The 16,774-nt window shown below is 41.1% G+C and overlaps 2 protein-coding genes across 4 annotated transcripts in view; one reads left to right on the forward strand and one right to left on the reverse strand.

Annotated features, from left to right (window-relative positions):
* The window catches only part of LOC105203066 (atrial natriuretic peptide receptor 1), an 82,855-nt gene that overhangs the window by 55,759 nt on the left and 10,322 nt on the right, over positions 1–16,774 (reverse strand). The gene's annotated exons all lie outside the window — the stretch shown is intronic.
* Positions 4,045–16,774, forward strand: part of LOC105203059 (microtubule-associated protein futsch) — a 56,433-nt gene continuing 43,703 nt past the window's right edge. For 2 of the 3 annotated variants that reach the window (XM_039458328.1, XM_039458330.1), the window contains exons 1-2: positions 4,045–4,474; positions 7,227–7,511. In XM_039458328.1, coding sequence (XP_039314262.1) covers positions 7,229–7,511 — 283 coding nt within the window. In that variant the 5' untranslated portion in view covers positions 4,045–4,474; positions 7,227–7,228. Of the gene's footprint in view, positions 4,475–4,814; positions 5,545–7,226; positions 7,512–16,774 lie in introns of those variants that run through there. The other variant, XM_039458329.1, reaches the window with a different exon arrangement.

A 16,774-nucleotide genomic window follows, 5' to 3' on the forward strand; every position in this document is an offset into this window, starting at 1 on the left:
AACTTTAAATTAAACGTCGCTACACGGTTACATTTCGTACACGACAATTGCGTTGAAGAAGAACGTAACGCCGCAGATGATTGAAAAGTTATTAGAGTCAATTATACGCGGTGGCTTCATTACGATCTCGTTCAGATGTTGTCGTCACGTTAGAATACCTTCAGTTAGAGAATCGTACGAAAGACGTTGTCTCGCTCGCGTCGGAAAGTATTATGAACGTTTCTGAATGAATAGACGCATTGGTAGCGTGGTCACGTTTTCGTCCCTGCGAAGCTGCATGGAAGTTCCTGCGAGGCACTTAGACATTCAGTTTTGCTCGCACATCACGTCAGAAAAAATTTTCAGTTAGTAAATTATAAGTTATTCCTGCGCTAGCGAGCGTAGATCAAACAAAAGAAATCCTTTTACGAAAATTGCACAAAATTGAAAATATATCAGATATGTAAACACCGAGATCATAAGGAAACCGTAAAGTGCATAATGTTAGAAACTATTCGAGAAATTCAAATTAACTGGTGGAATCTTTGAGATAATTAAACGGCAAGAGAGAGAGAGAGAGAGAGAGAGAGAGAGAGAGAGAGAGACTTTCTGCACGTAAAATTCTCGTTGTTTAGTCGCTAACGTGTTATTACGGGCAATATTGCGGTATTATGTTTCTTTTTTTACAAATATAATAATGACGCGATCGTTTTGTTTTACCGCATACTCTTTTCAAAGCTTTTCAAACCGTTGAAGTTGACGTGCGTGCCTGTTCGTTAAGAGATTCCGCCAAGGCGTCTTCAGCGCGAGAGCCCGAAGGATCGCACAATGTACGTTCCTCACTGCAATGCGACAAATGAGCATGACTGCGATAAATCGCTTCTTATAACAGACTTATATCTCGCGCTCTCGTACCGTTATCGAACCTTGATATTTAACTACCGTCGTTTCTGCGCACCCATGATCGCCGGAGTTGCTCACATAAACAACCATCGTTGCGCATTAGGGCTGGGGCATTAAACTTGCATCGGACGAGAAACTTGCCTCCGCGTTCTTTCGAAATCGATAGCGTCGCGTGGAATTATGGACTCCCTGTCGATGTTACACCTTATAATACGCTACTTAGCGAGCCCGATGTACCGCGAAATGTTTCATTAGTCAACCAACCCGAGCGTGCAATTAATTATCGCACGTTATAAGTCGCTTTTGCTCATCGTTCATCTACGTCGACCTGCTTCGACTCGAGTCGACACATTTACGACATGCTACCCAAAGGATGTTTATCGAGGAGGGATGCAAAATCTCGAATTCGGCACACGCGGCGCTCATCGGATGAAAGGAGATCAGGGGACCAGAGGCGTGTACGTGAACGCAATAATTTTTAAATTTAATATTATAACGCGAGAGAAACGGTATGAAGTTTGACAAGCGCGACGCTTCCGACGTTTCTCTTCTTCGCATGAAGCTCCCATTGACGTCCGACTTTAGGGCGGTGTGAGTCTCGCTCTCACTGGAAAACGGAACTCGCGAATCCGTTTTCCGAAGTTACGCCCGGGCGACAGCAACACCTTCCAGATACATTATTCTGGCTGTCGTACGGAGAATCAAGTCGGAAGGAAATTCTTGGGATAGGGAGAATGGCAACCCCCCGACTCACCCTTTCCGCCGATATTCTACTTTTCCCGAATGCCGACAGTCACCATCTTGTCACCCGGCACGTAGACACAAAGAATATCGACTTTCCACTACGTTTCTGTCTGAGAGAAAGAAAGAAAAAGAAAGAGAACAAGAAAAAGAGATTTTTCAAAGAAGTATATAGATACAAATGAGTTTCAACTTTCGTTATCCTGTTTCCATAATATGTAAAATACTAAGTGCATTTTATTCTTTCTTTTTATTTAGATTGTATGTTTGTTTTACCTAAAATGTTAATAAAATTGTTGCCTATGAAAATACATGTTTAAATGTATATAAACGTAAAAAACAATATGTGTAAATGCACGAGAGTATCCGCAGTGTACTGGGCTCGGGTTTGCTAAGCTCGTAGCGGCGGATCAGTCATCCCTACGGAAAAAGATATTTCTTCCAGAACCGATAAATTCGTGACATTTAACCAGCATCGGGCAGGCGAACGAGCAAAAATAAGTCGGAAAATAAGAGTCGTAAATGTCTTATAAAATTGTTGGTATCTTGTATTATTGATGTTGTAAAAAATTTTCGAAAGAAATTTATTAACCAAGATTCAAAAATGGCGATCAAAAAAATTGATTCATTAATATGACCGTTCATATTGGACGACAGGACGTATCAATTTATTTATTTAACAAAAAAATATGAGTAGGTTTTAAGAATAGATCATCCTATAATATTTCATCCTTTATAATAGGTTTTTACATTTCCCGTTGTTGCTGTATGTTGCATTTAGTCATACTTCATGTTCGCCCCGTTGAGCAGTTCGCAAAAGGTGCCACGTTGATTGATAAATTACTAGTCTTATGAAAACACAAAATTGCTGAAAACAAAAACCAGTTTTTGTCGAGTAACCCATTGGAGTAATACATCAGTCAATCTCCACTTGTCGTTATTGCCGTTCTCTGCTCAAATCAAGCGAGATCACTCAGTTTGGCCATTTACTTAATTATTTCAGCTAATTCGTAACTAATAGAATCGCATTCAGGAATACGAATATCCGATATTAGACGCAATAATTCAGTTTTGTCAGAGCCCTGTGAATCCTGCGAAATCTGTAGCAGGGGGATAATCGTGGGATAATCCCCAGCCGCGTTCTAATCATGAGAACCAAAAGGACGACCGCTAATTACCCCTATCTATCACTTGCCCGAACTGCATTACCATTACGCGCATAAGTCAACTTCCAAGATGTTACAATATCCATGAATATTGCAATCCCGGGCACGCCCGTTCGCCGATTGATCTTCGCCGTCATCCCCAACGTGTGCAAGCCGGCCGATTCCGTGCGCGTGTGTACAAAGCGCACGTAGATCCCGATCCTCATTAACTCTGCCCTTCTCGACAGCGATCTCCGTCAAGGGAGGGGAGGAGGTTCAGCCCTTGATCACTCGGGGGATTCTCCGATCTGACGGGCGTTACGTCATTTCCGTTTCGTCTGGTCGTCTTTTCGCCTTTTCGCCGGTTCCTACTACGTCGGCGAGTCTGATGCCTTCCCTCCCGTCGTGTGCCTCCCCTGCGACAGCCTCCTCTCCTCGGTTCGCGCGACACCCAGACAGACTCCGGTCACGTACAATATACCCAGAAGCGTTCTATACGTGGTGATCGTCCCTGACGGTGTATAGACCGGCGCGACGACGACAGCGGCGGCGGTGGCGGTGGCAGCAGTGGCGGCGGTAGGCTCGGCTGCGCGGACGACCAATCGCGCCGCACGACTAGTGGGGGTGCCGGTAGGTGCGTCGCGACAGGGGGGTGAGAGAGGGTTCTCCACCGCCACCACCGCCGCCGTCGTCGCCGCCGCCGCTGCCGCCGCCGACGCAGGGGGCCGCAGCGCCGCGAGTTCTCCCGTCAGAGAGCCGGCAGCCCGCAACGCGAGTGTTGCTGCCGAGCTTAGATAACCGAGAGGCCGCAACAAGCACTGTGAAAATCGTCGCCGTCGCCCTCGCTCTCGCCGCCGCCGCCGCCGCCGCCGCCGCCGCCGCCGTCGCCGTCTCGACAGCAGAGGGAACAGAGTCCGTCGAAGAGAGGAGGATTTTTCGCGTCCGTACGTTTCCGACGTGCATTCGACGGAGAGGCTTCCGCATCGGACAACGAAACGTCGTTCGCCGTCGGAGGCCGTCCGTCGATCTCCCTACGTCGGTCCCCGCGTAGTTCTCTGTCTCTCTCTCTTGTTCTCTCTTCCTTTCGATCTCTCCTCTCTCTCGTTCGGTCTCTCGTTCGCTCGTTCGCTCGCAACCCCCGTGGCCTTCGGGACGCCCGGTGTTGTAGCATCGCTCCGGGTGCTTGCTCCGATACACAGAGACACGTATAACGTTAAACGTACGTCACGGTGCTGCACACGAGTTCTGTCGTTCCTCACTCTTCTTTCCTCTCTTCTACCTATGAACGTCTCTTTTTCCCGTCCTATCTCTATCTACCGTCCCGTACTCCCTTGTCCGCTCGCTTTGATCTCACCCGTTCTGAATCGCTCCGATCTCTGCGTCTGGTACAGTACTTTTCACGGTGCGCGAAGGGAACGAGAGAGGTGTGACCCCCCATCGGCGCTCCATCTCCCATTGGGTCTCGAGAAAGCGGACGAAGGGACGAACGGCTCGGAGACGGACAGTCTCCGACGTACGCGCGACTCTCCCCTTTCCTCCGAGGGACATCCCGTTAGTCAAGGGCGACATCATCGTTCGCCCATTACCGCGGCGGTAGCAGCCCTGAAAAGGATACCTCCGGCGGAATCTGGAAACCCGGTCGTCGAGGCTACTATCCCGGCTCGTGGTACCCAGAAATATTGCTGGAGGGAGTAACGAGTAACCAGGTGAGTGCGCTACCACTATTGAAAACTTGGCCGAGGGCTCGAACCGATCGAAATCCGCTACGTGTCGGTGACCTACCAGTTAATCAGGTCACGTCGGCAATGACGGATAAACGGACGGACGGATGGACGGATAGACGGACGGACGGGGTTGCAGCGTATGCAACTCTGACGAAATTTTTGCTGACGATTTCCCCGCTTGTCGTATGACGTATAGATTTTATCGGTCGGCATACGGTCCGCCGCCACTGCCGCCGTCGCCGGGCACCTCGCGAGAGGGGGCGATCTGTTACTAAGGGGTTGCACTGCAGTGCACGGTACGTGGTGGGGTGGTCTCGTCCTGAAAGTTTCAACGGGATACCGTCGACTTTGCCGTCGCCGGTCATCTCTGTTATCTTCAGTACTGAATCATAAAACCCTATCTTCCCGATCGTTTCGTTAGAGGTAAGCGAGCAGAAAGATAGAGAGCTTATCAAAAGCAATGTCCACGTCAGTGACCAACAGCGAATACCGGTATCGTTCCCTCGTGACCGGATGTCGAACACGCGTTCGATCGATCGCGCGAGACTTTCGGCTGTTCCCCTCGTCGAATTTGGATCAATGATCTAAAGACTATGTGCGGGCCACCCGGCATCGTGGCCGTCTTGCGCATTGCGCCCAACACGGGACGTGGTAGCGCCGCACGGAAGGCTCGTGTAAATCCTGCGCAATGCCGGCTTCGCCGATGTGCGTGCGTGCGGTACGACCACGGCGCCGACTCGTCGAGGAGGCAAGCAATCTCCTCTTGGGGATCGGGGTTTCCCCAACGATCCTCCACGGCGATCCGCCGCAAAGTTGGAAATTCCGCGAATTCCACGGTGGACGTGTGAAGCTTCTCAGACTCCTCTTTCCCAGAAAACTGATTTCCCTTTCGACGAAAAAAAGCTCGGTCTCTCGTAGGGTTTCGACGGAAATCTCATCGACGTTCGGCTTAGCTGCAGAAAACTGCGCAGGGCCGCCGCCGGTGCAGTCTTCGCCTTGAGAGCTTCGATTTGCCGACCGGCTAGTAGCACTCGATTTTCCCTTGAACTCTCGTACGTATAGATATCCCCGAATCTGAACACACGCATGTACGCACGCACGCACGCACGCACACACACACACACACACACACACACACACACACACACACATGGTATAAATTCCTACACTGAGAAAAAATTTTGTTGAAAAATTAAAATACTTAATCCGATACGTGCAACTAAATATCGAGTTGGTTTAATAAAGTCTTGGTTATAAAATTTGAATGGTTGAATGAAATTATTTCTTTTAATGCAACCGAATAACTGTTGAGTCAACTCAGAGTTTAATCGATCGTACCGGACTACATATTTTAGTTTTTTCAACAATTTTTTTTCTCACTGCATCAGAGAGTCATTGTAGATGTTAGAAGAACCGAGAAGACTAGTCTCGAGAAATAACCTCCGAGAACTATTCTTGTCGTACAATTGTCAAAAGTTCTATTATCATCGTGCAAATTTCTCGGGATTGACTCGAGTGGAAGTGTCTCCTCAAATTTGTAAACCCAGATTTGTATAAAAGGAATGGTATCGCTCGTTAATTTCCCATTGTTTCGTCGCAACTTCCACCGGAGAAGTTCGTCGAGAGTTTTCTACGATTGATCGTACGTCATAAAGTTTCGTGCTCGGGGCATACGTTCACCGACCGAATAAAGCGAGTATTAAAGGGTGATATCGAGACTGTGCCGTCTGTACGAAGAAGGAATTACGACCGCGTTTTGACTCGAGGAAGAGGAACGAGGCAGGAGGCAGAGCGGCGCTTTGTGTACCGCCAACCCCCGTCGGCGTTACGCCTCTCCTCGACCCTTGCCACTTCTATTTCGGCCGCGAGTCCGTTTCATCTTCCATCTTTCGTACGCGGTGCAGATGGAACGCACGAAGCTATTTGTCGGACAGAAACGGTACGACGATGCCGCGACGGAGGTAAATTCAACGAATAATTCGTACAACAGTGGAACACGAATCGTTTGCCTGGCGTTTTCATTCTTTGTCTCGGCTGACCGCGTTGCACGCGTTAATTGCAATTAGCACCATGCGTGCAACACATTACGTACACTAATAAAGAGCTGTGGTAACCGTGATAACGTTAAGCCGGCGTTCTGCCTTAACGGGATATGAAAATTTGCTCTCGTGAAGATGTTGGAGTACTTTTTTTTATTTTATATTTCTTTCACGCAGCGCGCGCTCGTCGGTGTGATAAAAAAATGCAATTTTCGTTTCGCTTACACTAAAAGTATTACGAGCTCGGCTATTTAAGATTTAAAAAGCCGAGTACCTCGCGTCAATGATTGAACACTTGATGGGCCGGCCGCTATGAAAGGAAGATTAAGTAGCGCCGCTTAAAAGACCGATTAGTTTCAAATGAAAAAGTAGTGAGACAGTTTAATAGCGGAATAACTACTCTCAGCGAGTATAATCAGCGATTAGTGGACAGCAATCGATAAGCAGACTATTAATGCTTTTACCGCACGTTCACGAATTTAATCGAAATTGTCATTATATCTGAATCGGATATTTCTGCGGACTCGAGAGCGAGAGAATTCAAGAATAACTCCTCTCATAATCAATAAATTTATGCCTAGGAGATATGTCGCTTAACAAATGGTACGCAGAAAATTTTAATAAAGAAAAAGAATTACATATAGGAATATAGATTTTTCAAGGATTTTTCTCTATACGATGATATAATGTTGCAGCAATGAGTACCACGGACCCTACCGGGGAGGGCGGAGGAGGAGGAGGGGGTGGAGGAGGAGAGGGAGGAGGGGAGGGAGCCACGACGACAAATGTCGAGCAGACTGCATCCCCGAGCACGCCGATCACCGGCACCGCCGTGCCGGTGCAGGCGACCGCTCAGCAGCAACAGCCACCGCAGCAACATCCACCGCCGTCGCCCCTCAGCGGCTGTTACCTTCTCGTGGTGCTTCCTGAGCCTCATACCGCACAACACAAGGACCTCATTCTGAATCGCCTCGCGAAGGGTGAGCCGTCTTGCTTTATGCGATTGTAAACTGGGTTTCGCAACCGTAAATGCTTTTCTATTCTACGATCGTTCTTAGTTTTAATGGGAAAAGATATGGGCCACACATAATGGAAAAGATCCTGGTTTCTGCGCGTAAAAAGACGACGAGTTTCTCGGTACGTGTTATCAGTCCAACGGCACGCATTAATGCACATTGTATGCGTACGATTACAGCTGATACACGTGTTTACCGTTATAATTATTGTATATCCGCGTAAGAATATTGGGATCCAACCAAGTATCGGATGCAATAATCTGTTGTCGATGGGCATGCTGAGTTTGGTTTGGAGAGTTTGCACTTTGAGAAGCCGCGCGCACCGGTTCGCGATCGTAATCTTCTTCCGTTTCGCCGGTCGTATCGCGGTCGTCGCAATTCCGGATTAAGTTCGCGCATATCCGTCGCATCGTTTGCTTCCTGGACGCGTGTGTACGACTGTACCTGTCTAACGGTGCTCGTCCTCATCCGATTACATTCTTTCCGAGTTATCGGACAGACTCGAGCCGACGGACGACGAGTGGTTGCTAGGCGGATGGTAAAACGGACACACACGCATTCTCTCTCTCTCTTTCTTTCTTTTTGAGAAGAAAATTGCGCGTACCTCGTTATTACTAATCGTCTGCCCATTAGATACTCGATATCGCATTTGTACGTACGTTTCCCCCATAGGCATGCATGAATGAGGGCCGGCGGCGCCGATAAAGCCCCTCTCAATCGCGCGAGAAAGGCGTGTACTTGTAAGTGGCACTATGATATTAATTGGCTTTTATGGCGAACATTTATTCGCTTATGGATCGCCGTAATCATATGACAGTAATGCAGAATGATCGATACGATAGAATTTTTCTTACACTCGCATGACCCAACTGAATATATCTCTTGTAAAAACGCATACAATTTAATGAGAGCTTATATTAAACAAATTCTTAAACTTGCACAACCTTTGAAGCAAAAATACATTTTTTATAATTTTTAATAATTCTTTACATGTATCGATTCTTTTGGCAATGAAGAGGATATGTGTCTATTATATCGCTTCATCAATATTGTCATTATCGTCACGAAATTGTCGTTACAATCGCTATATACGAATATGTGCTTGGGGTTCATAATTAGAGACGTCAACGTGGTCTACATATTTAACAGAAGCGATAAAAAGCTTGCAAGCATAAAAGGACCAATAAAAAGAAATATATCCATATTCTATGATCTCACGATAAAGATGAGTGAAGGATGCTCTGGAATTTTAATGACGGCAGAAGCATTTTCCAGTTAATCAAAGGATTGGTTAATAAAAAGTTTATGTCGATATACAGAAGAGAGCTGCTGAATGTGAAACATTTATGTTATTACACTTCCCCTTTAGTGCTCTAATTTGCACGCAAACAAACCTTGGAAATTGTATCTTAATGCTTCAAATGCTTCAAGTATTTATTTACTACTTATATTTACTTTGCCAATAACAAGTTAATTTAATATAAACTTTTTTTGCAATATACTGCAAAAGGCGCGATTTTGGTAACTAATTGCTTAAATCGTATTACCTTTGAAAGTATCAAATTTATCAATTGAATAATTACAGATATAATAAATTATTAAGTAATATTTATTTCATTAATAATTTACAAAAAAAGGATCATATATTTAATAATGAATAAATAACAGTAATGAAAAGGTAAAAATATCGAAATTAAACCAGCTTGAATTTATTTGTGGTATTTTTTTCATATCAGTTATTAGTTATCAGTTATCAGTATTACATTAGTATCATTTATTGTAATAAAATTTGATAGGTTTTGTAAAAGTTTTATAAAATTTTATATAATATAGATTTAATCTCTATAATAATTCCAAATATGCATAATAAATGTAATATATAATACATAATGAATGTAAAATATTCTACAATAAATGGTCCTTTATGAAAATATAAAAGTTCAGTATGAAACTGTATTGTATCTTTATTAGTTATATAAATTGATCAAAAATTAATATCAGTTATCTGATTGTTTAAAGTGTTCTAAAATGCCCACGCAAAACAAGATGTAATTTATTAATTTTTTGTCTATATTACTCTTTTTTTCATTTTTTATATTTTTTTTCATATTTTTGTCACTAATTGTTGCTTATATTAAATAAAAAGATAAAATATCAATGAAGCGACCGGTACGCATTCGGCAACTTTCCCCTAAGTCTTTCATCGCGTACGATTAACTTGTTAATTAAAATCTTCAGTTCTCTGAGACATCCCATATGTATCTCACACGTTTCTAACGTGTTGGTGTAACACATTCCACAGTTGGGTTAACGGAATTCTATAATATATTGCTTTTCCAGAGGGAAGACAAAATTAATATACCAACACTACGTTTTTCAAAGAGAGAAGAAGGGGGGGGGAGAGACAGAGGGAGGGGGAAGCCGACGCACGGAACCCGTATTCCTGTTTTCCGCATTGCGCCAGCGATGATTTTTAACCGCGCGCGCTCGTCGACTTCTCGTTTAACGTTTATCTGATGATTTTTCATTCCTTTCGCGCGCAAATTCTATAGTCCGCCTCACCGCGGTCGTTTGCATTTGCGACGATGATTTTGCGAAATGCCTCATGATAATAACGCGTCTCTGTGTGTACGTACGCGAATATACGTGTGCTTGCCGTAACTTTGATGTTAACAGCGAACCATTTTCATGCATCGCGTACATGGAATTTAACTTATTGCGATTAAATATTACATACTCTAATTAAGTATTAAAATGTCCCATAAACGTGCAGCAAGCATCTACCGTCGTTCTCTAAATATAGCGAACGTGCGGTTTAACTTTATTTCACTCGCGACGATTAATATATAACTAGACTTACTCACTTCTATTCTAAAAATTATTTTTATTATTCCTATAATAATGATCACACATGTGTATTTTATATTTAGGAAATCTATTTCTGTTCCTTTCTTCTTCTCACATCTTTCCGATTTCTTCATATTTCGGAGTCGGTATTAAGGTAAACGTTCTAGTCACCGGACATGCACGTATATCCAAACACATACACGCAAACTTATAATATTATATAAATTGAAAAAAATTTGTGGACTAAAATATTTAGTCCAATACGTTCAACTAAATAATTGGTTTATTTAAGTTTTGATTAAAAAATGTTATTTACATATAAAATAACTAAGCGTACAATCAATTTAAATAAAGCTCTGTATACATTATCTTAAATACTTTAATGTATTTGCACAAAAAAATTAAAATTTTTTAAATGTACCAAAAGTAAATAAATAATTTAACTTTTAATAACAAATAGAGCAAAATTATAATCACAAGTTATTAAATAAAAATATAGACTTATTCATACAACTTTCAACTACATCTATACAATATGTTTATTTCTGAAGTGTTAATATTAAACGCATTTCTAAATTTTATTTACTTTGCAAGGACTGTGTATTCGACACATTCTTGATTACAATTAAATTTTAATATTATAATAAAACATTTGAGATTAATAAAGTTTTTGTGTAAGTATCCAGAGGGTCGAGACTTAGGTACATGTCTAGTCATTAGAACGGTTTACTTTACAGATCTTCGGGATTACTGTGCGGTTGCGGACGATCATCAAGATTCGCTTTACTTTGGACTTACGTGGGAAAATAGTCGCGCAAAAACATTCCCCGCGCTTCGAGCTTCGGCATGGTTTGCTCTTTTCTTCGTCACGAAGTGTAGAAGCTCTCTTCGCGATTTAGTTCTCTTCGCGCGGACCTCCGTGCGGGCCTCCTCTCCTCCTTCGCGTAAATTTAGCGGTAGATTTCGAGAGCCTGCGAGACATTTGCCGCGCCATTTGCCGCATGTTGCGGGCGTTACCGCGTGCTCGCGGCTTCGCGGCGAGTCCTTAAATACACTCAAAAAACGCGCGCGCTGCACGCTTTTACGGATCCTCCAGTTCGAGCTCGTTGAGCCCTCGTCACGCGCGAGCATATTTCTAATTTGTTTTCTTACTGCTCACGCTTATCCGCCACGAGTCTTTCGCGATACTCTTCGGCGAGATTCTAATTGCACGTTGCAAGGAGCACGAATTTTTACGCAAGATCGAACTTTTATCTTTACGGATTTATCCTGGTTTACTAAACGCGACTAACGACTTGGAGTAACATAGCGTGAAACAAGGCTTTTGCAGTCGCTTACGATGTCCTTACGGATTGTACCAATTTCTTCGCAAAGGCCGAACGGTCCCGAGGTACCCGGATAGTTTTCGACGGAGAAGAAATTTCGTATGCCCCAGCGAGCCTTTCAAAGGCAAATTGCGACCGCTTTTGCGCGCTCACAAAGTTCGCGGATCGTGGAATATATCGCGGGATACACGGCACGACGTAACACGGTATTAGATCGCGAGGGGGGAAACGGTGTGGCTTTTTGAAAGGGATATTTTCAGCCCGGTATTATCCTTTGCGAGACGCATATTCCATTTAGTCCTGGTCGCCATTGAGCGCGAATCGCCAGGCCCACGTGTCGTGCATGCGGAAATAATAATAGCAATTTATTTTCGACGAACAATAAACGGGTTCGCCCTTCTAAAAGGACCTCTGCGTTTATCCGATGATTCAGGCGTGCGCTCGTATGAAAAAAGTTTCACGAATACGAATAATAAAGAAGCAGCGTGTCCTATGCAAAGTACTCCTTTCCATCGTCCTTCGTTAATTAAATTTATATGAAATATCTCTTTGCGATATCAAGGATTAAAGGTAATATGTTTACGTCGTATCCGCTGCGTGTGCGTCTCGCTGATATTTTTACTTTGCGATAGCGTGATGCTATACACATTCATTCTATTTATAGCTGATAAATGGCCACGTTTATGAAGCTGTCTATCGGAAAGGTATCGATAGATTTTGACAAGTATATCTACATTAATTTCACTGCAGCATATCGTCGTGATTTAAAAGATGTTACCATCGATTTGATATACATATCTAGTCAGATTTTTGGACAATGTTTTCTTAAATCAAAAGAATATTTATTTAAATATAGATTTATGCTCCTCTAGCTATAATAATAAATAATTAGTATTACGAGTATTTTATGATATATATTTGCAGGTCGTCTCGGAATCTTCAAAGATTTTTTTATGAAAGACATTTTTCTCTAGTTTATCCAGTAATTTTGTTACAAATGGCCAATAGTACTATATTTTCTTAGTTCATACAACTTGTTATTGTTTTTACTACAGCTTTGTAATACATAGCTGAGACGCTGTTCGTTCACAAATTTATAGGTACTGGTACGATTTTGTTTCTCCGAGCGTGCGGATACAGAATATCTGTATCTCTCGCAATATCGCATTCGCGGAATCTAGTCGATCGATCCTTGTTCATACGAGCGCGTAAAAATGTGCACACGTGTGCATACCACCTCGCGACATACGTCTATTCTCTGCTCCACGGACAGGGGGGGTTACAGGCCTTAAATGTCCGTTTGTATTTATAGACCTACGACATGCATTTCGGGGAACCTCTCCTTTCGCCGATCTTCGAGGACGATATGCGCCCCTGATGTCGCGTTGCCTGTTAGTCAGCCTCTTATTTCTTCGCGAGCAAGAATTCGTTCTGTGAACAAATCAAAGGACGCCACGGCGTTCCCTTATATTCTTTCTTATCGCTCCTCAGATCGGCATTAGTCACGGTGGATAGCAAAAATAGATATCACTGTGCTCAAAATAAAGCGATGAAACGCACTTTTATCTTGTTGAGATACACTCGATAGTTAGAATAGTAGTTTTAATGCATTTTTCTTCTTACAATTCCAACATTTTTATTGAAAGGAGAAATACAATTATTTCTTTTTACGTCTTTTGGTATAAGAAGTCATCCTGCACAATTTGTCCGGAACAATTTGTTGTAGTATCTAAAAATTTAGCTAGATACCAATCAGAAAAATTATTTTATGTTGGATTATCAAGTTATGTAAAATGTTCAAGCATGTTGATATTGCTGAAAACGATTTTGACAATTTCTAGTAACAATGTTAAACGTCCAACATAAATTTTTCAATGATTCAACATAATTATTTTTAGATCTGTACTTCAACAAAATTATTCTTTCCATGTGTGCTTATATAAATTTTAAGAATTACTTCGATGGCAATTTTACGTATGGATACATATGAGTACCTAATGAGCACAATATAAGTACATATATTAATGATCATTATTGCTAATCACAATCTAAATATAGACTGCCTTGAATTTGTTGACACTGAAAATGGACAAGAACGTGTCCATTGACCATATCGTTACGAAGGCTTGGCGCTGTGTGCGCGATTTCTTTTAGCAACGGCTTTTTCTCTGGCCTGATGTAGTTTTATATATAACCGCATATTAACCTGGGAAATATCAATCACGAAAAAAAAACCATGTCTGTTATCAAAGCGACCGTGAAGATTATGCAAATTAATATTAAATTTTTTATATGAGCATCTCGTTTTGATAAAAAATTACAAATTTATCATATAAAAGACAAGGAGCAATTTCATGCATTACTTTCTTTGTCTTTTACAGATTTGTAATTTTGTAACATAAATATATATTGAAAAGATTATTCTTCCTCGCGATTGAAGCCTTCCTGGAGTCCTTCGTCGGCCAGGCGCGCGGGCGCTGAATTCAATTATAATTTCGCCAATCGATAGCGATTCGTTATTTATGAAGATAATAATGCGAATTGTGGGGGTCCGAATATTTCGTGGAACGCCGATTGTGTGTCATGCGAAACTTCGCGTACACGCAACCCGTCTGTATATCGTGCGTGACGCACCTCACGCGCCACTGAGGTGCATATTTTATTAGGGAGTAGAATCTATTATGAACGTGTGTTAAGTGAATAGAGATGGTGATGGCTCGCCGTAAATAATACGGTCAATGCAAAGTCTACCATCGATAAAATTTCGATAGTAGACTCGCACAGATGAGCTCCGCATTTGGAAGACACGCGAGATACGCGAGATATGTTATCCTTTTTTTTTTGTTTTCAAAATTGAGCGTTCGGAATTGGGTTCACGGAAAGCAGCTTCGCTCGCCGATACTGAATTTAAAGCCGAGGTCAATATACGGAGCATCTTTTTTGTACGTATACCCGATCAATCGTCGCGTATTTTCGTCGTAGATATAGATTCGGGTCGCCGTGTTCAAATATTCGCGTAATTATCATGGTATACCGAAAGTTCGCACATCGAATGATCGCGTGTACGGTGATGAGCAAACAAGTATCCCGGCACGCATGACTCTTGTATGTATTGCATGACACTCGACAGTGTTTGGATTATCGGCTTTTCGAAATACTCATCGGCCAAACTGTATCTATAGCGCATCGCGATTGCATTGTTCGCCGCTGCAATTCGGTAAATATCCTTTTAACCTCTCGCTTACCGTACGTATTTTTACTTCCGTCATTACCGCACGAGAATAGCACCCAGAGAAAAGTTTCTTCGCGTAAAAAAACATTTGTTTGAATCAAAGAAATTTGTGCATTAATGCTGCACGGTTAAAAAAAAGTTTATTTTGATTTGAAGAAATTTTTTGGTAGTTCTCTTTATTAGAATTAAAGAAATAGTTTGATTGTGAAATGCAAATCTTTTTTTTTTAACGATTAAACGAATATTTTTAAAACCAGAACAACTAAATTGTTGCTTACATTTTTGTCAGTGCTTTCTTTAAATTGAACAAATTAAACAAATAATTTGAACAAATAAGTTACTTTAAAAAAAGTTAATAATATAATTTCTTGAAATCAATGTTCATTTTTCTTAAAAGATATTTTTACTTTAACTTAAAAAACCAAATTGAAGAAACGATTTCATCAATCAAAACATAACTTTTCTTTAGGTGATATAGTGTAATTACCCCGTCGATGTTCAGGTGTTCCTAATTTTCGGTAAAATGCATCGATTAAAATAACTGCGTAAAATTTTAGTTCTGAAGGGTTATTCTAAAGAAGAGTCCCCGTACAAGTAAAGTTGTAGAAAATGGTAAATTGCAAAAAATTTTTTACAATAAACAAAAGTGAATTTTTTGAAATATTATGAAAAACACATTTTCTCAAAAAAGTATTATACTGAATATAGAGATAAAAATAAAAGAACTAAAGGAATATGTAGGGACAGGTGAAGGTGTACATTTTATCCCCGTACGGTAAATAAGGATTAAATGTTCCGAACTAAATCAGAATTCGTGGCAGGCTGTGGCAGCAAACGTTTTAGTTAAAGGCTCGTGAAGTTCAGTAAATATTAGCATTTGCGACGATTTATCTGGAAATCACATGCGTACGTGTACAAGATATCGATCTGGAGGGTGCTCGAGACGTACATAGATAGGGAACAATGCAAAATTAGTTTCAGCTGTGTACTGTTCTCCGTTAAATTGCTCGGTTTACATATAGTATATTGTGTAAGTAGTTCCCGTAATAATAATAATTTCTGCACTTAAAGCATGTACTACGCACAATGTGCACGAATAAGTTGCATGATGTTACTCTTCTGGGTAAAATTAATGGATAAAATTAATTTTCCTGTAATTATGGAATTACGAGGTAAAATTAATAAAACGAAGTAAACTTAATCAAATAATGAATTATCCGTATTACGATATACTGAAAAGAGTTACAACCGCTATTACATGTTAAGTGAAATAATACCGATTAAATATTTTGTTGATACAATCAAAAATAATTTTGTTTTTTCTAAATATTTTGTAAATATTACTAAATTTGATTATACTTGCTAAATATTGAGAAGAGTAAAATTATTTTTTCTTATATTAATCAAGGATTTAATTGACATCATTTCACTCTACATTTGATACCTATTACCAAACTCTTTCTTCACTGCATAGAAACGAGATGATTTTTATATATTATGTCGAAAATTTTACACACTGAGGAAAAAAAATTTTTTGAAAAACTAAAATATTTAATCCGATATGATCAACTAAACATTGAATTGATTAAACAATTATTTGATAGTTATAGTTTCATTTACCATTCAATCAACCATTCAATTTTTTTAAATCGAAAGATTAACCAACTCAATATTTAATTGAACGTAGCGAAAATATTAAACATGTTAGTTTTTCGACAAATATTTTTTCAGTGCATACGTATTCAGTGAAAAATTATGATGAGCACGTCTAATCATTCGAAAACCTTTTTCTCCTCTACTGTATAAAATATTCAATCGCTGCT

This window comes from Solenopsis invicta, chromosome 16 (genome assembly GCF_016802725.1).
Source record: "Solenopsis invicta isolate M01_SB chromosome 16, UNIL_Sinv_3.0, whole genome shotgun sequence".
Taxonomy (NCBI): domain Eukaryota; kingdom Metazoa; phylum Arthropoda; class Insecta; order Hymenoptera; family Formicidae; genus Solenopsis; species Solenopsis invicta.